Source organism: Chelonia mydas, chromosome 12 (assembly GCF_015237465.2).
Source record: "Chelonia mydas isolate rCheMyd1 chromosome 12, rCheMyd1.pri.v2, whole genome shotgun sequence".
NCBI lineage: Eukaryota > Metazoa > Chordata > Testudines > Cheloniidae > Chelonia > Chelonia mydas.
The window spans coordinates 37161188-37185113 of record NC_051252.2 but is presented as its reverse complement, the minus strand read 5'-3'; the positions used below and the strand labels follow the sequence as shown (position 1 = coordinate 37185113).

The 23926-nt window shown below is 38.5% G+C and overlaps 1 protein-coding gene across 28 annotated transcripts in view; it reads right to left on the bottom strand.

Moving 5' to 3' along the window:
* The window catches only part of LOC102936124 (BTG3 associated nuclear protein), a 420839-nt gene that overhangs the window by 225929 nt on the left and 170984 nt on the right, over positions 1-23926 (bottom strand). For 22 of the 28 annotated variants that reach the window (XM_037877649.2, XM_037877637.2, XM_037877645.2 and 19 more), the window contains 3 exons: positions 22969-23099; positions 18109-18180; positions 15254-15298 (listed from right to left, as the gene is read on the bottom strand). In XM_037877649.2, the coding sequence (XP_037733577.1) occupies positions 15254-15298; positions 18109-18180; positions 22969-23099 (248 nt within the window). Of the gene's footprint in view, positions 1-9349; positions 9429-15253; positions 15299-18108; positions 18181-22968; positions 23100-23926 lie in introns of all 28 variants that reach the window. The other 6 variants (XM_043526268.1, XM_037877639.2, XM_043526267.1 and 3 more) reach the window with 4 other exon arrangements.

The window sequence follows — 23926 nt, the reverse complement described above, 5'->3', positions numbered from 1 at the left end:
TTTGTTGGAGTATTGTAAAGATGTTCACTGCATGCACATAGTGGGTTAATTCAACTATCAGGTGGTCAGGAAACTAGCCAGGAAGGAAGATGATAGCTCCTCCACAAACACCCAGAACTATTAACTGTGATATGCTACCTCCACTTCTCCCCACTCCCACCAGCCAGGCTTTTCCCATGGCTGAATCACCCCCACCATCCCTCCCAGGAAGGTGGGGATCAAAAGACTGAGGATCATTTATAGACACACATGCTCCCTGAAGGAGACAGGTTTTGTGAGTCTTGGGAATAGACTGAACACCGCAGACCTCCAGGAGGTTGGGGTGTCTGTAGGAAGTTAGACCTATTATGGTCCCTACGTGGAAGATAAAAAGACTTCTGGTAAGACAGGTGTGTGTGTAACACTTTTGCTGTTTTAAAACCCTTTTCTCTTGTTCCGCCTTGTGTGTGACAGACATTGCAACCCCATGCTGTATTTTTGGGGACCATATTATTACGTTTATGAATGTTTTATGGATCATTGTGGGTCGGGGATTGTATGCAACTCCATTGGGCAAGAGTTAGCACAGCTACTCCAGGAACCAAAAAACAGTGGGGTGTGGTTACTACAGTTTCTGAGATTGTAAACAGCTCCACAGAAGTACCAGCCCTTAAGGTTAATTGCATATACTATGTCAGGCTGAGTTTTCCAGAGACTAAGAAACAAAGAAAGAGCTTTCGATATAAAAGGATAAGCTTGCACTGACTCAAGGCCTTCCTTTTGATTCAACAAACAGACAGGGGCTTAGGTGATAGGGGGGCCCCAGTCTGTGCTGAAAGTTTCAAAAGACTTTAGCCTATTAGGGTCCTATAAGACTGATGGGTGATTTCTGGTATGTTTAGTGTGGGTTTAAACCTGCTTATTGTTTTTTGTGTTTTCTCCATAATGCTTTTGCCTTAAAAATACATGTCCTTTGCTTTGGAAAAGCTGTATGGTGACTGGTAAAAATATTGTCACTGTTCTTGAAGAGAAAGCAATGCACAGGGGGCTGGCCTTTAGGCTGACTGGCTTGCTGGGGTTGTCACAGTGCATGGCAGAGGGCCGTGCAGCCTTAAAACCCCCGGTAAAGAGGGAGAGAGATACGGGTCTGCGCCCAAGAGAGGATGTAGCTTGGAGCCTGAAACCTTGAGTGCATGCCCTCAAGGGATCACAGAGAAAGACTATAGGTGCAGTTAACCCTGAAACTGTGACAATGTTAAGATTAAACAACACTTTAAGAAGGCAGAGGTCAAAGGTGCAGCTAGACCCAAACCATGATTAACCATGCAAATACATGTATACTTAAAAGCAATCAATTTAGACATAAAAAGAGCAGCTTATTCTATTCTATTTTGTTCTTCAGTGATGATTAATCTCATTTAATTTCTCCCACAGAAGGGAAAAAATACAGTTCTCATCTTGAGCGTCATTAACAAGAGAACAGTGTTAATCGACTTAACTAACAAAGACTCTTAGACACCTAGAGTATATTTAAAAACTGCATTAACTTCTCCTCTGGCCTTCCAGACCAGTCTAGTCTGCATAATTTTATCTTCCCATTTACTGTTCAATCCGGCAAAATGCAGAGCGTCCTCAACTACCATCCTAGTGGAGGTAAAAGAAGCTAAACAACCCTAAAGGAGTTGGTCAGAACCTCACAGATGTGTGATTTTAGACTGTAAAACTCCATGGAGCAGGGGCCATGTATTCCTTTGCATTGTACCCCTTTAAGCATATTCTGTCCGTAAAATGGGGCAACGGTCTAAGATATGCTTTCAATTCACAGTGCATCTCTTCCTGGTGAGACTTGAGGGTGAAATTTTCAAACAAGCTCAGTGTTGAACTAACTGTGCCCCAACTAAGTAAATGGTAAAATTCCAACTGCCTTCACTGGGAGCAGAGTTAGGGCAACACTAGTGCTTGAATAGAGACTGGGAGTGGATGGGTCATTACACAAAGTAAAACTATTTCCCCATGTTTATTCCCACCCCCCACCGTTCCTCAGACGTTCTTGTCAACTGCTGGAAATGGCCCACCTTGATTATCACTACAAAAGGCCCCCCTTCCCCCCCGCACTCTCCTGCTGGTAATAGCTCACCTTAAGTGATCACTCTCGTTACAGTCTGTATGGTAACACCCATTGTTTCATGTTCTCTGTGTATATAAATCTCCCCACTGTATTTTCCACTGAATGCATCCGATGAAGTGAGCTGTAGCTCACAAAAGCTTATGCTCAAATAAATCTGTTAGTCTCTAAGGTGCCACAAGTACTCCTTTTCTTTTTACTAGTGCTTTAGAAAATCCCATCCGTATTGTTCAAGTGTTAATCATGCTTTGTTTATTTCCAAAGAGGTCATTCTTTGGTTACTCTGTATTTCAAATTCCAAAGAGATGGTGTTTCTATCACGTCTTTAGCAACAACAGAACATTTAGTGTTGATACTAAAATTATTTATTATTTGTATTATAGCAGTGCTTAGGGGCCCCAGTCAAGGAGTAGGGCCCGTGGGTAGGTGCTGTACAAACAAGTAATAAAGAATACAGTACCTGCCCTAGAGAGCTCACAATGGGTGAATGAGACAGATAAGTGTGTAGGGGTTTGTGGGAGACAGAGATACATGGACAAGATAGGAGTACATGTGCTTGGGGAGGGAGCGATTAAGGACAGAGGCTTGATTTTCACTGGAGCCCTAGGTGTGATGAGTCCATAGGCAAAACTGGGATTCGAGGCCCTACCCTTTTGCTCAAATCCACCCTTCCTTCATTTCAGCAACTCATCTATTCCCCCAGTCACGTCATTTCCTCATCCAGTCTAATAGGACTTCTGCCCAGTCATGTGTGGTGGGCACCTCACAATCCTTTGCATTGTGGCTGTCAATACAAAGGATTATGGGTCACAACTGCAATTTATAGGTGACCAGTCTTTATATCTGAATGGAGGAGGGAGGGAGGGAAAGACCAAGTAGGCAAAATTCCACAATTGGAGAAGCAGAGGAATTTGGGACCTCTTGGACCCATTGCTATTATCTTTAGACATGGTGCCCTAACCAGCCACGCACTCAGCCTAAGCCTTCCCCTGATTTTCAAACACTATAATGTGTGTACTAGCATACACATTAGGTCTAGAAACTGCAAAGCCAGTATAGTACATCACTGCACATTGAGATAACATAAAACAAATTCATTATGAGGCAAAATGTGACCCCACTGAAGTCAATGGCAAAACTCCAATGGAGAGTTATTGTGTCATTTTTACATGAGCCTTATTCACTTCACTTTAGAGCACTGCCTCTTGGTTCAGCCTTTGTGACTTCATTTTGTGCTACATGTGTCTGAAATTTCATTGATTTCTCTAGGTTGAGTCCCCTCCCCACCCCTACGGCATTTCATTTGTTCACACTTACAGCATATAGAGAGCAATAATGTTTTCATATCCCTGAGCTGTACCACTCTTCCCCCACTTTAATAAAAGTGAAATGTAATACTTTTCTCATTCCTAACAAAAATATGCAGTTCTGGAGTTTAAAAATACTGACTGGCTGGTATTCTTCTCGCTTCAAGTTTCATAAGACTAGTTATATTTACTTGCTGGTAGCAGTAAAACTTTACCAAGGTCTGAATTTATTGCATTACACCAAATTGTGGCGTCTTCAACATTTTTACCAGACAACCTAATGAACCAACCTATTTTTGGCAAACAACACTGCAGTACCAACTCAGTGAGAGAAGTAAAGTCCCAGGAGTCTTGGAAAGTACTACACAAGCTGGGACAGATGGAGTGGATTTGAAGACAGTGGACCTTTTGTTTTAGTACTTTGGAATTGCAGTATCCCTTTTTCACTGTCTTTACTAGAGCCCAATATCAAAACAGTGAACTGAAACATCACACCAACTGGATAAATAACTTAATTACTCCTTCTGTTGTGCTCTGTATCATTTGTTCTCTTTAACACAAATACTTAGCAGCAGAAGCATGGAATAAGGTGTTTCAGAGGAAAATAGATGAAAATAACAAAGTGATCTATAAAACTTGATCATTAAGAACTCAAGACTCTTTTGAGCTTAGCCTATGTAGCAAAGAAAAAAAGAATCCTTGTGAGTAAAATTGATCTGTGCTTCAAGACATACAAATTATGAACTGTTAGCTTCTGATCAAGAACTGATCATCTACTAATAGTCCCTGGCGGCTGGAGAAAAAACAAAAACAAGTTTAAGTTAAAATGCTTCTTGCAGTTTAACACTAGAATTTTGTACAGAGAATACTAATTCTTAAAAAAGAATGGCTTGGAGCCTGAGCAATCCAGAGTGACAACTTTTCCAAATACACGTACTAAATTTTATTTAGAGTAAGAGACACACCGATTTTGAAAATCTAATAAAAATATCATCTGAGATCAGAACTGAGAACATTCTATGTTGTTCCTGTGGGATTTCAGTGTCTAAAATAACTCACCTACTGGTCATTTAATAGTCCTAGAATGTCAGTCCCTGCTTGAGACAGCTCTAAACAGAGCATTAAAAGTCCCTACTGCAAACTGTATGGATTTTTCTCTCTTTCTACAACTCTAAAATAATGTTAAACACAAAATGATATGCCCTGCTATGTGAACCTTATTCCCCTAATTACTGCATGTTCTCTCAGCTGATTTAAAGTATTATAAGTACTTTGTCCTAGCGTGGCTGGCTTCAAAAAATAGAAGCTATGAAAAGGATTAGCCAGATGAACAATAGAGATAGAAAGAAAATCAATTAATCATACCGTACCTTACTGCATCTTAAACACTCATTTGGCAAGGGATTGAAAACTCAGTGCAAATCGCCTAGTACTTTCCTAAAAGATAAGTGTGTTCTTCATGTGCAGAATATTACATTATATTTTAAATTTAAAAAGCGTATTTCCTGTATCCTATGTAATCTAAACCCCAAGAAAACAATTGTCTTAGGGGAGATGGAGACAAAAAGAAATGCATTTTAGTTTTAACACACTTAAATGAGTTGCAGAAGATTTCTGGTTTTGATATGAAGACATCTGGCTAAAATGTCACAAAATTCTCACTGCACAAAACAACATAGTCAGACCTTACTGTGGACCAGAGATGGATCTGATTTTCATCAGTCATCAAGATTTATTGTTGTGCTTAATATAGACTACATGAAAAGGTTAGTATTCTTTAAACACCTCAGCTCTACATATGCTTTTTAGTAGCCTGACAACATTTTCCCCCTTCTGTTTTGTACCACTTGGAGCTTCCATGGTGCATGGCTCCATTCTTAGATATAACAAGTTGCAATTATCAAGTCTAGAGATCACAAATGCATGGGTCACTGTGGTTAGGCCTAAGTTTGACAAGATGGAGCATCATCTTTTGGCCAATGACAGATATAAGCGATCATTTTTTACTGCCATGGCTATGCAGGCATCCAATCACACTGAAAAGTCCAAAGGGTGCCAAGGCTGTGGACAAACAAGTGAGAAAATCTCCTTGATAACGGGGGATGCCATAAAGGAGACAGATTCTTCTAAGCCCTTCCTTCTTTCTACTAGAATGATCTTTGTTTTGCTTAAGATTCAGCTTTAGCCAGCTGATTACAGCTAGGCATCAAAAAAGATGGGAAATTGTGCTGCCTATATTTGAAGTAAAGGAGAAGTAGAGCTGGGTGTTATCTACATATTGCCAGCACGTTGGCCCATGTTATCTCACCAACTCTCCCAACAGCTTCAGACAGAAGCTGGATAACACGGGAAGAAGGCTGAGTTTTGTGGGACTCACAGGTGAGGACTCTGGAAGTGGAGGAACAGTTGCTCATAATGACTCCATAGGTCTGATCTGAAGAGGGACCTGAGCCATGTCAAAGCACTCCCATTCACCCCTGCAGTTTCTTGGAGGAGGAACGGGAATATTTGTTGATGAACAGCAAAGAGTCAGAGTGAAAAGTAGTAACCTGATTGCCATCAGTGCTTCCATGGCTACAACTTACGGAGTGGCCCAAATTATTGAAAGCAGGCAGTTGTGTTTCTTGTCCTGCTCTAGGCATGTTCTTGGTGGCTTATCAGAACATACTGGATGTGGATGATCTTCTTGGGAAACAAGGTGATAAACCAGCAACTCTCTCTGCAAAAAGTTAAATGCAGACAGTCTGGGTTTGCTAAACAATGTTACAGTATGATAAAGTTCTGCAGGGTGTGACCTTGCTGACTATGTGGTACAATGAAGCAGGAGTCCTTTAACTCCTTCATAGTAGTGCATTCCAGGGAAAGTAACAAGAAGAAAAAAGAGAGGGCTAGTGCAGTGAGAAGAGAAATAGTGAGCAGAAAAAAAACCCCTATAACTAATATTGCTTTGGTGTCCTCTGTAAACAGGTTATGAATATTGCTAGGTTTCTTTTAAAAAAAACAGTGATTGTCTCAGTGCTGCTGAGTTCCAAAACATACCCAAACATCTTTAAAACATTCATAAGCAGGAAAAATAGTGACTGAAATTATTAGGAGTGGTCAAATTAATGGGATGGAACTGTTACCAAAATTAAAAAAACAAACACTTTTGTCTTTCTTGAAGTGAAACAGAAAAAAACCCAAAACTTTAAAGTAACAAAGTATAAAGTATCGGTCTGGCAAGAATTTCAGAAAGTTTTGCATTCGTTAAGTGATTTAGGAGAAAAACAAGGCAAATATTTTACAGATTACCAGACTCTAAACAGTGAAACTAGAAACAGAAGCACTAGTCTGGGAATGATGTCTCTTCCCAGAGAAACCCAGACTTGCAGTAACCACTGGCAAAGTTGGCCTGTCTACCAACCCACCTCTGATCTTTACTATAGATAATTGTTATAAAGGTATAATTAGAACTCAAACATTTTTAAGTAATCTGGTTGTTAACACACATTAGGATGTTCTCTCAAGGATACCTGGGCGGCAGGAGAATTGTCTAACTCAGTTACCTATGGTAAGACATGGTTCCGTGTGGTCCTGTCTACACAACCACTTTAGAATCCAGTTGCATCCTGACAATGGTAATGCAAAAGATGAGCTGAAGCCCAGTCAAACATGGTGCTCTGAAGTCACCGAGGCACTTGTGAAAACTGCACTAGTAGTGTACTGAATCAACCATTCTGATTCCTATTAAAATATACTCTGTAGTTGGCCTGTAAGTCAATACCATCCCGTACCTTCCATTCAAAAATCAAAAGCATTCTCTGATATCTTTTATGTGTACACTTTGAGTGCATACTGTACCATCTAGCTTAGTTAATACCTCCTCAGTACCAGCTCCCGTCTTTTATTTTTTTCACATTTTACTCATCTTTTTATTTTCTTGCTGATTGCCATCACGGTATATAATACATTTTCCACTCTATTAAGGCACAAATAAGTTTGCTCTGCAATAATTAAATTTAATAACCTGTAGTTGACATTTTACATGTCAAATCAGAATTTGCTGAACTGAATATCAAAGAGCATTATACAGAGCCCAGGACTATGATCCCAAAGCAGTAACTATACCGCAGAACAATATTTCATGGTGCTTTGTCTGCCATTATAGAAAACGTGCATAACTTTTACAAACTGGGTACAAATGTGCAAATTTTAACTGCCTGCCTCATCAATATTTATTAACTGTGGAAAAAATATTTGTGTGTTGTGTGATTGATATCATTCCATGTAAATGATTAAAACAGACTTCCAGAAACTTTCTTTTTTTTTCTAAATATTTAAGCTTTATACAGCTTTTAAATGCAGTATTTAAAGATGTAATTTATTATTTCTATGATATTTATTACCAATTTCTTACTTTAGAAAAAAGATTATATTGGTCTTAATGCATTACCATGCTTATTTTTTCCAGAGGTACTTTATATCTTACAATATACAGCACATTTAAATAAGATGGAAAAATATTCTAAAAATCTTCATATTAAACTAATTTTAAATTCATTTTCCAGTCTTAGTTTGCTATAATATCTGCCAAATTTCATTTCCACAGCAAAATAATATCCCACTATACCAGCCTAGGCTAAGGTTTCAAATGTAAGCAGTTCGGTGAATGCTGATGGTAAACAGGACCTGAAAGAGCAGTGCCCAATGTGGGGAACAGCTGTTCTACTGTGTGGACTAATGTCAATAAATATATACATATATACACACGCATGCATGCATGCATGAGGGATGGTCTTCAAGCTAAACTAAAACAAAAAAACCACTTCACAATGAAAATTATCACAATCAAGGACTTCAAGCAACCTTATTTTTCTTTCGCAAATACTTAACACTTTTGTTTCAAATGTGTATAAAGCACAGATAAGTAAATGAGCTTTGCTCATTACCTTCATTTCTGAAGAACAAAGCAGATCTGCAAGAACTTTTTACAATCAATTCTCAAAGAATTGCCAGTTATGAATCATTATATTTTTTTCAAAACCAGACTAACAGATTCTAATTTCCAGCTGTACAACATTGCGTTTTTCATTTTGTTGTTTTTCTTCTAACAATTCTGTTTGTTTCTCTGTGTAGATTATTCAAAGCAGATGTGCTGAAACAGGAAAACAGCTTTTTCAACAATCTACTACACAGCTGGCATGGAAGTTGAGGGCTTTGCGCGCGCACACACACACACACACTCACACTCCTCTCTGTCGGTGGCATACGCAAAAAAACCCCCACATGAATATGAATGTCTCTGTGTCCCGTGGTATGACAGTTCACAAGGGGGATATCAGAGCAGCACCGAGCCTGCAATTCAGAAATCCACCCCTTTCCTCAACCTTTTGCTAAGGAAACATGCATCTGACAATGATCTTAACAGCACTGCCCTCTGCTGCTCAGAAGTGAGGCACAGAGGAAGAGCAGAATGCCATAGTAAAGGACTTGAAGTAGAGATTTCAACACGAACTTATAATAGCCTAATTCCCAGTATCTGAAACAAAACAATACCTGTTGTGTACATGTTCTTTCAGCTGTTCAAGACAAGGCATGATTAAAATGTTTATACAGGCCTTATTAATACATATTAAAAGTATCTGCTCTACAGTATCAAAATGAACAATTACAATGAGTATTCAGAAAAGAGAATTAGAACAGTTTATTGTAATTAATTTTGCTATGAAATAACACACACACACATTATTCAAGTTATATAGTGCTAGCTACTTGGGTAATGAGGTGCTGCATACAAACACAATGCAAATGTTATGTTCCTCGCTGCAATATACTGTGTATAATCAATATAAATCAGACATTTTGCCTGATAATGATCTTTCATAGCCCTGAAAAAAATCTAACTGGCAAAACAGTCCTAGTAAAATAGTTTAAAAAAAAAAAAAAAGATTTTACTTACTGGTCTATGATTATGTTTTTCAGACAGGAAAAGGTTATTTCCAATATTTTCACTGGTTATATTTAACTTGTTCTATAGCCTAAAATTCAGCAAAAGTAGAATTTAAATCAATATAAATTGTATTATTATTAAAAATTGTTCTTGGAGTTACAGGTTAAATTGCATCTTAATGAGATAATAATCAGTTATATGGTGTGTGACAGGGTCGGGCCAGATGGCTACAGGAGAGTGATAGAAGGCAGATATATTAGCCCCAGGTTGAGTAGGTCCCTTTTCCCTGGCAACAGGGAAAGCAACAGGGAAGGTTACAGAACAATCAGGAACTTTCTGGAAACAATTAAGACAGACAGGCTGATTAGAACACCTGCAGCCAATCAAGAAGCTGCTAGAATCAATTAAGGCTGGCTAATCAGGCCACCTGAGTTTAAAAAGGACCTCACTTCAGTTTGTGGCGTGCGTGTGAGGAGCTGGGAGCAAGGGGCACTAGGAGCTGAAAGTGCAAAGGCGGACTGTTGGAGGACTGAGGAGTACAAGCATTATCAGACACCAGGAGGAAGGTCCTATGGCGAGGATAAAGAAGGTGTTGGGAGGAGGACATGGGGAAGTAGCCCACGGAGTTGTAGCTGTTGCACAGCTGTTCCAGGAGGCACTCTAGACAGCTGCATTCCACAGGGCCCTGGGCTGGAACCCGGAGTAGAGGGCGGGCCCAGGTTCCCCCCAAACCTCCCAATTCCTGGTCAGACACAGGAGGAGTCGACCTGGACTGTGGGTTCATGAAAACGGCCAAATTGAGGGCTGCCGTGAATCTCCGAGGTGAGCAAATCTGTCAGTAAGTGCAAGACCCACCAAGGTAGAGGAGGAACTTTGTCACAGGTGCCATTACTTCATGTTAAGAGGGATACCTAACATGTAGTAATTAGCACTGAGGGAAAAAGATACACAGAAAGTAGATCTTAACGGGACTGGGTTACAATTTTCTCAGAAACAGCTGGGTTTCTAAATAATTTCCTTTATAAACAAGCATATTTACCTTTTGGTTTAAGCTAAGCGGAAATAAATGGTCATTGGAGTATGCTATCTATCAACTGGCAGACAAATTAGATATCTTTTAAACATTTGGGGCCCCTTCTCCTATGCTACTTCCATTCCCCCTAACAAAGATGTATAGATTGTCCTTCACATCAGACCATAACAAGCAGATCATACAAAAACACATGGGATGTTCCAGATCTGGTCGTGAGGTCCTGTATCTCTATATATCATTTAACATATTGTCATCTGTGTAGTATTGCACACTGAAATACTATATGCAGTGTGTGTGAGAAATGGTCTGAGCTGCACACCAGACACATATCCATTCTGGGGATGTTCAGACCCGAACGTGACAGTTCAACATCACAAATGTATTACATAGATATGTACACTCTTCTTGAACTTGACCTCCAGAAGGCAGCTCATCCCTACAACTCTGAACTCCTTTCACGTTACTCTACCATCACCCTCTCTGCTCTACCAAGGACACTGATTCGTCTCTTCCTCTCAAAAATCAGCTCTGTGACTTCCATGCCATCCCTTATGCTTGAGGTGCTCTTGTAAAAACCTGTTTGCTGACCCACCTCCCTTGCCACAGTCAACCACTCTTTAAACTCACTGCTGTCCTGAAGCCAATGAGGAGTGACTGAGGTGGGCAAAACAGTGCAGAAAAAAATGAATGCTACCACTACAGTGTATACATGCCTCACTGAACTGAGTACCTATGTGTTCTTAATGTCACCAGGGTCCTCTCACTCCCTACCTCATTTGGCATGTTATTTTGGTTTCAGATTGTAAACTCCTCTGGGCAGGGGCTATGCCTGTACTTGTTTCTGTGCGGTGCCTAGCATATTTTTGGGTGGTAGAAAAATATTATATTTATATACTTAATATCGTATACAATATATTTTACACAAACACAACAGATAGATTACATAGACAGCAATTTATAGTAGTTAGCTTTCTCTTCACTAAACCTGTGACAGATTCTACAGTTTATTTTGGATTCTCCTTACTTCTCTAGATGCCACTAACACACACACACACACACACGCACACACACTTCAGATAGAGAAGCAAACTAACCTCTTGTATGCTCCCTCTATGAAGAGCCTACATACATAGCAAACTATCTGCTCATTAGGAATAAATTCAATCAAATTTTGACTTTTAAAACAGCATTAACTTTTTGTTTTGTTTGTAAACTAAAAGCCACTAGCTGAAAACCATTTCTCTGGTGTCATTTTAAATACTTCCTAAATTGGATAACTGGTAAGGCATTGGGATGTACAAAGAAAAGTCTAGAAAATGAAATAAAGGGGTATTGAAATGCTGAATGTGTTATACTTCTGCCTACTTCTACACATAGGATAGGGTTTCTGAACACCATCGACTTATCTTCACATATGTTGTGGAGCATGTATACATCTAATACCTTTAGGGACCGAGAACACCCTAAAGCTCAGCAAAAGGAAAAAGGGAATGCAGTGAAGGGTGCGGGGGTCGAGGGGTGGAATCAAGGGAAAGAAAGAGACAATGAGGAAACTTCTGGTAATCCACAATCACTGCCAAATACAAAAAAACTCCCATTGGTCTGAGGACTTAAGCTATTAGTTAATACAAAGTCTAATTATTTTTGCAGTTTGGTATTTTTATTAAACTTCCACTGAAATATGAAACTTTGAGCTAATAGAACACATGTGTAGGTAGAGAGTTCTTTCTGGCATGATTTCATTGGTTCCATGGACAGTCATGCCAGAAAAGCAAGAGCTAAATTCAATGCAACGACCAAGACAGAAAATTCAACAGGAAAAAACAAAAACAAAAAATTAAAAAACAAAACAAAAAAGAAAAAACAGCTGGCAACATTACGCAGAAAGAACTAGTACTGCCAGCTTCTCCAAGGTTTGAAATATAGCTATCAGTTTGGAAAAGTTTCACAGATAAAATTTAATGGTAGATTTAAACTATGTTTTGTTTTAGTAAATAAGGAGCTAGCACAATCCTATTCTTTGTACCCTGGACTAATTGCTATAAAAGCCCTTTCCTGAGGATCAGGGTGACAATTTAAATCAGGAAAGCTGTAGTACAAAACGGTATCTGAACGGTGATAGCCCACTGAAGGTCTGCCTGCATCTTTGTGCTAATAACGTGTACATTAATAGGTGGAATCTGGAAGCCTGGGATTAGTGCTCCAATGGGATTGTTGGCAGCAAAACAAAAGATCTAATAAAATCTTGGTTTGCAAGAATATTCAATACCAGCTTGAAAGCCATCAAAGTGACAAATTATTCACTTCCCTCATTACTGGTGTCCTTCAATTCCCCTGGTAAGGTGCATTAAAGCTCAAAAACAAAAAGGGGAAAATAAATTCACTTTTCTAAGTGGTGATGGACAGTTGGGAGAATACAGCAGACAATGTTCTGAGAAGTACTCCAGCAGAAGAGACCACACGCTACTACTTCTCCCGTTTGATTTTGGGCTGTATTGTACATATTCAACCTTCAGATAATATACTACGTTTGGGGAAAGGACTGAGGAAATGTCAGGTACAGCCATTACACAGCACAGTGTACATCAACAATGCTACAAAAGGACCTTTCCCGAAGCTGCCATTCTTCCTTCCTGAAACAACAGAGCTCCAATCCTCACTGAGACCACTTGATGCTTCTACAATCTAAATAATAAAGCATTGATAATATGCACACAGTCAGGGGCACATAAATTTCATTAAGGATGGAGCTAGTATCACCCCAGCCATTGCACACTTGTTCACACTTCTAAGATTGCAGGAAAAAAGGAAGTAGCAAGTAGTATTCCCAAGAGTGCAAAAGTTATTGAATACTGGTGCCTAGGGGAAGGTACTTGCTTTGATACATATGCAAGCTGTCCTATCACAAAAGCCCCTAGTGATTCACATGGCGTAGCAGTTAGTTCTGTGAATTCCAATACAAGCAGCATGAAGAAAACAATAAAAAGACTACACTATTCGTTTTGCATCCTGTAACATACCGTGAAAATGAAGTTTGAAAAGGAGGGTCAATGATGTCTGCAATACTATCATTTGTGGTTCACAACTAAAACTAATAAGAAATCAGGGGAAAAAAATGTAGGCAGAAGTTTTCCAACCAACTGTAGCCACAATCACTTCTGCAGGGCCAGAACTGTTCCTACCAACACAATGGTGTTCAACTCCAGTAACAGTGAAAAATCCCCTAGTATACATGAACTACTGACGTTAATTAAGCCAAAACTGATTCATCTGTATTTTTCTTCTCTTCTGTAATACAACCCTAATTCTGGAATATATATAACTTTTTCTTATTTATCCTTTCTAAGTTTCCACCAATTAGAAATCATCTATTAGATCTACAAAATTTCATGAACTCTTTCAAAAATAGTTCAGCCCTGAAAACTCATATTCACATCATAACTTCTTATTCCAGCATGGGAAACAAACAGCCACACAGGATGTATGCTACTCTAATGGGCTCACTTAACCATCACCGCATAGGTACCATCAGCAAAATGTGATCATCCAAATCTTTTTGCTTGTAAATTGACACTGTTTTAATAATAAAAATATTTTAACTGACATGTATTGGATCTATTTACAGAAGCAGAGATTCAGAACATTTACTATGGCATAAATTGTGCCCTATGTGGTATGAAATAACACCGCTAGGTTTGTAATACCAGAAAATTGCAAATAATCTGCACACCTTGTTAGTATCACAGAGAAATAAAAGATCCAGGGTTAAATATGCACTATTTCTTCCCATAAGACTTTACTTGGCATTTTGTTGCACGCAGAAGGGCCAATGAGGGATAAAGGAAGTAGTGAAATGCCAAAAAGAATGTTCCAACATGTGACTTCCATATTATCCTATTTCAGTGGCCTAACAATAGTACTACAACAAGACACTTCGGATTAAAATCCATACAATTAATTTTCTAAAGAGATTTTTTTTTAACAGGTTAGGTTGTTTCACCACACAAAAGGCCAGGAATGGCCAAAGATTGAGAGTTCCAATAGTTCCGCAGAGGTTCAGAGTCCAAGTGGCCTGTGTCTTGCCAAAGTTCATGCCCTGGTCATAGATCTGAACACAGCTTGTATTATAATATTCAGCATGAACAAAAACAGTTGTTCATTCAAGTGGCCTGGACAGAAAACTTCCCTTACATGAGTTCTTTTTACTGTGGGTATTTTAACCTAACATAATTTGGTAACGGATGTCCTGTGATCAGATGTTAGCAACTTCACTTCCACCTGATATGGAAATTATGTTAATTCAAACAATCTCGCAGAGTCATTGCTGCAGCTTGAGACTCAGTTTCATCCTGTTCCACATAGCATAAGTGCCTAATAAAGCTATCTTATCAAAAAGAACACAACCAGATGTGAAAGATCGCTCTCTCTCTCTCTCTCTAGACATTCCTACAATACAAAAGCGTCTACTTAAATGTTCTTATGTCTGCATAGCTTATGGTCCACATATGGCCACACTGACAGTCAATGACAAAAGCCTGAAAAGGAACATCCTGTGCACAAGATAATCAGCCTAGTTTAGCACAACAATGAAGAAGCCAAAGACAAGAAATTATAAAACATATGGATGAAGTATATTATTGCATGAGTGATGAAATAATGCTGGTCAAATAGAAAACAATGTTTCATCATAAGTAGGCAAAATATCAACTGGTGGCTTAACATTTTTTTCTGTTTATGCCAGAAAGATTTAAATAGAAGACATTGCGCACATTTTGGTCATTAAAACACCTTTTGGTAATATGAAGTCAATCCATATGTAACATTTAATTATGAAGACTGAACAGCAACACTACCTAAAACTGAGAAGGATCAGTTCCTACCTGCCCATCTTGACCGACATGAACCTGATGTATCTGCAGATTACCCTGTAAAATAAGAATAAGAAACAGAACTCGCGAATTAGTAATAAAGTAGCACTTCTCAAGGAGATGTGTATTTATTTGAGGAAATCTATTAATTTAGGAAATTCTTCTGAAGGTCTATGTTTTTTGGCAGTAAAACACAAATACAATGCTCCTGCACTTTAACCACAGAGAACGGATGCCTGTACTACTTTACTGATTTTCTCATTTTAAAAAAACAGTTCTTTGGGGGGAGGTGGAGGGGAAAGAGTGTTATAGTAAAATGATTAAGTAGCAATCTGTTTATATGGCTTTTATGGAGGTAGATTTTCCCTTCTCATATTCCCTCATTTTTATAAAATTGCAAACATGCACAATTCAAAACATTTGTCATCCTAAAATTAGTAGAGTAATTTTTTAAATCTTTGGCTGAAATGTATGTGCCATTCCTAATGGATATAATGTCTGTTATTACAAAGCTATCATTAGTGCTAACAGCCATTTCTTTCACTTTATTAAAACTCAACCCAAAATGTGAACAAAGAGTTCTATTATAGGAATTTCCTAGGCACGTATTACCAAAGATTCTGAATGCTGTAGACTATTTGCAAAAGACCTTTAGCTATGAAAATTGAAAAGGGAAGGAACTTCATTACACAAAGAAACTCCGATTTAATTTCTTTAAAAGGTCCTTTAAAAATATGTTTAAGGAAAAAGAAACAAAAACAAACAAAACAAGAAAAAACTCTCCAAAACACTTTATGCACAAGAGGTAAAATGGCAAATATCTGTGAGAAAAACATACCGATTTCTTTCATTTTCATCTTTTTTACACTCTATACTACTGCCAGCACAGTGGATAAAAATCAACAATTTTTTTATTTTGTTATTTAAATTATAAGAAGTTTTTCTCTTTAAAAATAAACCTGTTTAAAATAAAATCTGAATTTAATACAAAATATGTCAAGGCCTTAATTTATTATAATCTCTTAAAACATTTTAATAAAAAATAAATATGCTGAATCTATGAGCCAATATCAAAAACTTTGAATTAAAGACTGTTTTTCTATATAAAGAAAGAATCAGGAAGAAAACATTTAACTTTTGACGCCAAGCTTTATGAATATGGCACAATCGGTCAGTCTAAGTAACTTAGGTGACTGTCTCATTTTCAAGAGAATTTAAGCTCCAGTCACTTTCACTTAGGCATATTTGAAAATGTTCCCAGTCTGACCTGAAATAAATAGTTTAATTTACTGCCTACAGTTAATCCCTCTGTTTAGGAAATCATTTAGTTGTAAAGTGAAACATAGAAAGTTTATGTATCCAAAACATTTAAGGCTGTTTTCTTTAATAAAAGTAAACTTTGTTTTGTGTGTTTAATTAAATTATAGTTACCATCCTAATGCAGCTTGACACAATTCATGACAAGAAGTTAATTATCTAGTAAATAAGCAATATATCATTCACCATTTTCCAATATACTAAAATGTACAATTAATAGAAATCCAAAAATATTAAGCTATATAATTGCCTAAATAAACATAGTTATCGTGTACCCTGCTAGATAGCAAAAAATGTAACAAATCTAGTGGAAAGGCTGTATTTAGTTGTAAATCAACATGCTTTAATGGTTATATCAACCAATTAGAATGCACCTTTCTTTAGAAAATAACTGAAGAACAAATGGAAAAGTTGATTAAAATCAATTATTTAAATCAAGGTTTTCCACTTGGTGAATTAAATCATCTTGATTTAAATCAATCCATCCGGACTAGCTGCATTTCCACTTTCTTTCAAAGGAGTGTATATTGGAATAAATTATAATCCAGATGTTTTCAGACCGCCTGGCTAAAACATAAGCCTTCTTCCTGGAGTCTTTATATGCAGGCAACTCCCACTGAGGTCAATGGAGTTTAGTCTCTGAAGTGATTCCTCATGCCCACAGAAGACTCTTTCACAACAAATATCCACCTGACCACAGCTGGGTTCGGAGCCACAGAATTTGAAAATTCATTCTTGTTTCTCTTTACCCCATCCAGCCCCTGAAAGGAGAATTCTTTTCACTAAAACTCACTCCTATTTATTGTAATAATTTTAAGCTCAGAGAGCAGGGAATCAGAATATACCCTTCACCAAAGGACCCCAGTATACCATATTATTTCATGCATTCTAAAATACATAGGACAGATTGGCTCCAATGGGAGTTTTGCCTGTGTAATAATTTCAAGGCTGGGGCCATAACTCTGGAGAATCAGTTTTCTTTTCGCTGCACTATTTTTATGACAGGAGGTTGATAGAACTGTAATTGAGGCATGTAGTCACTGCCAGGCTTCTAGAAACTGCTTCATTCTCTAAATACTTTCACTAACAGGAATCTCAAAAATCCTCCTAGTAAGTTCTGCAGCTCAGTGAAAGACACCATTAGGTATTTTGGACATATTCTGCAGGCTGCATTACTAAAATTCTTTATTGCTGAACTGCAGCACTTGTTAAGCACAAAAGTTGTAGCAGCTATAGTGGTACCCTGAAGGTACTGTACTTTGCCTCCCATGAAGCCCATTAAAAAGCACATCAGCTATAAGCCACAATTTGCTAATACAAAACACACATGGCATTCCTTGGTTGGCCAAATAAAACTATAGACAGAGCAGGAGTGTGCTACATTTGCTGAGGTTGAGGCATCTTTCAATGTGGCTCTACCACATGCATTCAGTTCCACTTTCACCGGGTTCTTTCGCTTATTTCAGCATTGCTGAGAACAGTGGTTTAAGAAATGTAGCCCTAGTCTCTGACCAGTATCTACTCAGATGACATGTGGCATTTTGGCTCACCTCGCTGTCCTGTGTGATTTGGACCTGCTCCCCTTGAGGCACCTGGGCTATGTGGAGGTGACCCTGTGGGATCCGCAACAAAAGAAAACACCAAGAAGCATCAGAAGAAAATCAAAACTAGAGGAAGATGCTATTATCTCAGATTCATTATAGTTTTATGTATTTGGAGATGGAGGGAAGTAATTCACTGAAACTCACAAACGTATAAAAATTGCTTAAAAAAATTAAGTGTATCCATATTTCTCCATTCTTTTATCAGAAGTTCAGATGGAACAGAATGCCTTGTGGGGAAAGCATTTAACTGTCCAATGATGGATAGGACACAAATGGGAATAATGATTACATTTATAGAGAGCCTCTCTCCTCAAAAGATCTTAGAGCAGTTTTCAATTTTCACTGATCCACAAACTATGGGACCAAACCTGCAAACAACTCAGAGAGACTACAGGATCAGAGCCTGAGGTATATCAGTAAAATAGAAAAATATTTTATATATAATATATAATCTTTTATATATAATATTTATATAATATCAGTAAAATATAAAAATCTTCTGTCACAGATGTAATGCAGCCACAGCTGAGCTAAATACAAAAAGGGATATATAGTGGCCAAGCTTTTACACCTGTTGAGGATCTGGCCCTAAAGTGGTTTTAATAATGTTGATACTTTATATTGATGACCCTTACCAATCACTCCTGGAAGAAATCAAGTATTCCATTTGATAAAAATTTGGGGAGGAAAGTGAAAGAATTCCTTGTGTATCCTGACTGGCCTAAAGAACCTTTTGCTACTGTAATTTACCTGCTGATAAAATTGGATTCTAAATAACCTACTTTGGAGTTTATAAGGCTTTGTTTTCATTTTAATATGCCTGTATGAAACTGAGATTAAAGATATCCATTTGGAATACCGTCAAAGGCCTTTCTTATTTTATAACACAAGAACAATTGCATGTGAATTTCAAAGAAACACAGATCCCTGTATTTCAAACAGTTTCATTTCCTTTGAAAGGAAACCGCTATTTATAGGGAGAAAAAAAAACATACTGAAAGTATCAAACTGACAATAGGGACTGTATATAAAATTAGAGCATAGACTCAATCCATGTCGAGATAAGAATTGCTTTCCCTTCTTAACACCAAGTTCTCAGAGGTTCCCAGGGAAGAGCATTGAAAATTAAAAAGGTGTGATTATGCTGCGTTTATAGTTTTGGCAATTCTTTTAGAATAAAGAAAAAAGGTGACTTTGTTCAATCATCCATTGCAGGTACGTAGTTAACCTTCAAGGCCAATGATTTTAGTATGGCCACCTAAGCAATTCAAGCACAAAAAAAGAAATAATTATTTTTAGTCCTATCCCCCAAACAAAATTTGCATTTGCAGTTCCAGGGCATCCAGACCAGTCCCAGCACTGTCGGTTTGGGTTTTTGCATTTTCTGTGTAAATATTTGTGTGTGTCTGAATGTGCAAGCATAGGCAATGCTGAAATCTGAAGGCCATCAGCAATTCACACACACTGTATAGGGCGCGTAACCACAAATGCATTATGCCCCGCTAATGACCCGAAGCCTGATCTACACAAATCATTTTCCAGAGAACAAAGTGCAATGTTGTTTCCATCTGGTGCGGTCCTGGGCCTCTCTACAGAACCTACTGGACCAGATTTATAGCAGCATTGTTTAGATTTTGACTGGGGATTGCAATAGGTTTCCCAAACTCCAAGTTAGATTTAAACTTTGATTCCATAGATGAAAATTTAGTTTTATTTGGTATGCCCTTACCTTTTACATCTACTGCTACAGACTTTTTGTCTACATATCTTATAATGGTAATTTGCATTTCGAGAGTGCTCTTCATGCAAGGATCTCAAACACGCTTTACAAGCGTTTATTAAACCTCACAAAACCTCTGGGAGGTAGGTAAGAATTAATATATACATTGTAATAGATGGCGAAACTGAGATACAAAGGAATTCCCAAGATCACACAGCTAGTCAATGGCAGAGCTGGGAGTGGATCCCAATAACCCTGACTCCCAGTTCTTTTAAACAACACTGCTTCTCAAAGGGAGGTTTCTCTTTTACAAGCTTACTGCTGAAGAGGGTTTACACCTCTGGTTTTGAAAGTTTCTTTACAGCTCTGCCACATTTCAGAGGTTTAATCATTTGGCCTACAGACTAACTCCAATAGGAAATCTAGCCTACAGACCCTCAAGGAAAGCAATTAGCCTGTGATATGTTGCTGTTTGGGGGAAACGGTCCTTTCCAGAGAAATACAGGATTTGCCATCCATTGTGCATGATGCTCCAAGGAAAGCTGTGAAAATTCATAATTGCATCAAGCCAATTGTACAATGCTGTACAAGTTAGGACAGCGCATCATAAAAAAACAGTTTATACCAGTTTATCACCACTTAGGGCCTCTGAGAAAATGAGGACAGACATGGAGCCATACCTCCTTCCCCCTTCTGATCCTGGGGCACAAATTCCAGTAGCTACGGGGTTGCTCTAATTTATGTTGGCTAGAATGGGTCCCTAGGTACTTTTGTGCCTGTGAAAAATCAGAGTGCACTGCGTGTTCCCTTCAGGCCCTGATTATGCCAGCTTTATTTCACCAGGCAATTCCCCTACAACACGGAAAAGTTGCTTGATGTTACGTAAAGAAATAACACAGATTGCTACAGACTGTTGCAATACTAAATATGGAATTATATAATAACCTATATAATAATCTACAAATCAATGAGTGTTGCAAGTTTTTAGTACCTTTGAAAATGAGCTCTGCCTTAATCTTTAGGCCTGAAAGACTTGCTTGATGCACTGTTGCCAACCCTTGCTATTTTATGGCAAGTCTTACGGGGTATCTGCTGTTTTTCTTAAAGCCAAACCCGTAGAGCCAGGATTCAGTCTCTCTCTCTCTCATACCCTTCCCTTATTCCTCCTCTTAACCTCTCACTCTCTTCTGACTTGTTATCCTCACATTACAAGCATGCTTAAATCTCTGCCATCTTAAAAACCCCCATCCTCAACACCATTTTCTTCTCAAACTACCACCCCTTTTCCCTTTCATCTCTAAAATCTCTGAACCTGCTGTTTGGAGTGCCTCTCCTCCGATTCTATCCTAGAGCCTCTCTAATTCGGCCTCCACCACTTTCACTCCTCTAAACTCACTCTCACCCAAGTCTCTAATGACTTCTTCCTAACCAAAGCTCAAAATCAGTACTCTATCCTCAGCCTCATTGACTTGTCAGCTGCCTTTGACTCCATTGACCATGCTGTTCTTCTTGAAATCTTGTCCTCCTTTGGCTTCTTCGACTCTATCTTTGCCTGGTTCTCCTCCTAAGTCTAACCACTTCTTCAGCTTGTCCTTGATCTGTCTCATCCCTTTTTCAACTTTCTGAGGGAGTTTCCAGAGGGCTCTGGTCCTTGGTCTCCTTTTCTTCTTCTACACCTTATGTCTGGATAATCTTATCTACAAACACAAATTCAACCACCACTTCTATGCTGATGACTCACAGATCTACTTCTCCACTCTAGACCTTCTCTCCAAACTAAAATCTTGGCCTGTCTCTCTGATATCTTTTAATGGATGCCTAGCATCAGATCAAGCTCAATATGTCTTAAGCAGAGTTCTTAATCTCCCACTCCCCTTCCCCTCTCCTGCCCTCCACGCAACCTCTCCCTGATGCTTCCTTTTTTGATTACAGTAGGTAACACCACCCTCCTGACTGTCACTCAGGGTATCATCTTCAACTCAGAAGTCCTCACAGCCAGCTATGTCTATGTCTATGTATTGAAGATCCTTTGTGCGTAGCACCTCTGCGGTATGGCCTTTCCTATGCATCTTCACAGTTACAAGTCTTGTTCAAGCTTTCATCATCTTACATCTCAATTACTCTAAAATCCTTTTCTCTGACCTTGACAAATGCAATCTTGCTTTACTATATCCATTCAGAATGTTACTGCAAAGATCATTTTCCTGGCTCATTGCTTTGATCATGTCACCCCTCTCATTGCATCACTCTACTACCCTCTACCACTGCCGATCATGCTTACCAAATTTGTCTCATTGTTTCCTTGTACTCCTCTGTCTGTCTCCATATGTCTTCTCTTGGTTTATACTTATACTAAGCTCTCTGGGGAAGGGATCAACTTTTTGTTTTCTGTTTGCACAGCACTTTGCATGATGGGGTCCTGGTCCATTACTAGGGCTCCTAAGCGCTACACAGTTATACAGATAATAACATCTTAATTTTTAAAGCTAGGGGTCCACAATATGACATATTCCAATATCTTTTTTATCTCACTTCTGCTTTTTCCTTTAAAATTATTTAATTACATACAAAATAGTTCTTGCATTAAGATTGTGACATAAAACTACAAAAGCCAAGGAAAGTTTCCTCAGAGTATACCAACACCATTAATTTAAAAAGCACAATGGCTTGACTTATTGCAGTAGTGTCTGGCTTAACTTTTAAATTTCCTGGCTTTTGTGGATTTGGGTCAAAATGTTAAGTTAATTAAAACATGGTTTTTTATAATTTAACGTCAATATTTACAACATTTGCTTATATACATACATTTAAATGAACACACATGTAAAGGATTCAGCTAACAGATGTCCAAAAAGGGTTTTGAATGCAGTTTACAAAAAAAGGAAGACATGTGAATCATAAATGGATGGATTACTATTTGGAGGGAAGGATTTTCTGAAACATGATTAAGAGGCGGGGGGGTGGGGGGGAGAGAATAAGCTAATCATCTTTTTGATGAAAGAGCTGAATCTGAGCTATGTGGCAATAAAATGTTCAGTGTTCTGGACTTTTTAAACTGGAAGAGATTATGAAGAATGAGTACATACTACTTGGACTTGGCCATCTTCTCCTATTTGGTGGATTTGAACCTGCTGAGCATTAGCCAGTGCATAGTGTAGGGCCTGTGGCTGGTTCGGCTGGATTTCATTAGATGCTGACACTGTGCTCTGAGTACCCTCTGGAAAGAAAAAGAAAAGACAAAATCCAACCTTATTTCATTTGCACATCTCCATGCCAGTTGCCATGCAATAATGGATAGGTAGGAAACTAACAAACAAACAGAGAGTAAGCAGATGCAGAATGTTTATGTTACCCTTATGCTTTGCCTGCAGTTTCATTACTAGCCTACAGGTCAGGTTACAAACTGAGGTACAATAAAAAGGCTTTAGTTATAGCTTACTCTCTGAAACATGACAAATTTACACATGTATTTTTGCTATAAATGCAATTTATGCTACAACAAGAAACTCAGAAGGCAGTGTCATGAAGGTGAATGGACCATCCAAGTAGCAAAATTTTTAATTTTTCTCAGCTTCTCTAATCCTCAATCCACCTGTTCAGCATCTGCCAGCACACCATCTTTCTTCAAGGTTTGAAAGCAACTTTCTGACAGCAGGATTGTCTGGCTATGTAGACTCCCTCCTCAGGCCCTATGCTACCAGCACTCCCAGCTATCTTCGAGACACCACTGACTTCCTGAGGAAACTACAATCCATCGGTGATCTTCCTGAAAACACCATCCTGGCCACTATGGATGTAGAAGCCCTCTACACCAACATTCCACACAAAGATGGACTACAAGCCGTCAGGAACAGTATCCCTGATAATGTCACGGCAAACCTGGTGGCTGAACTTTGTGACTTTGTCCTCACCCATAACTATTTCACATTTGGGGACAATGTATACCTTCAAATCAGCGGCACTGCTATGGGTACCCGCATGGCCCCACAGTATGCCAACATTTTTATGGCTGACTTAGAACAACGCTTCCTCAGCTCTCGTCCC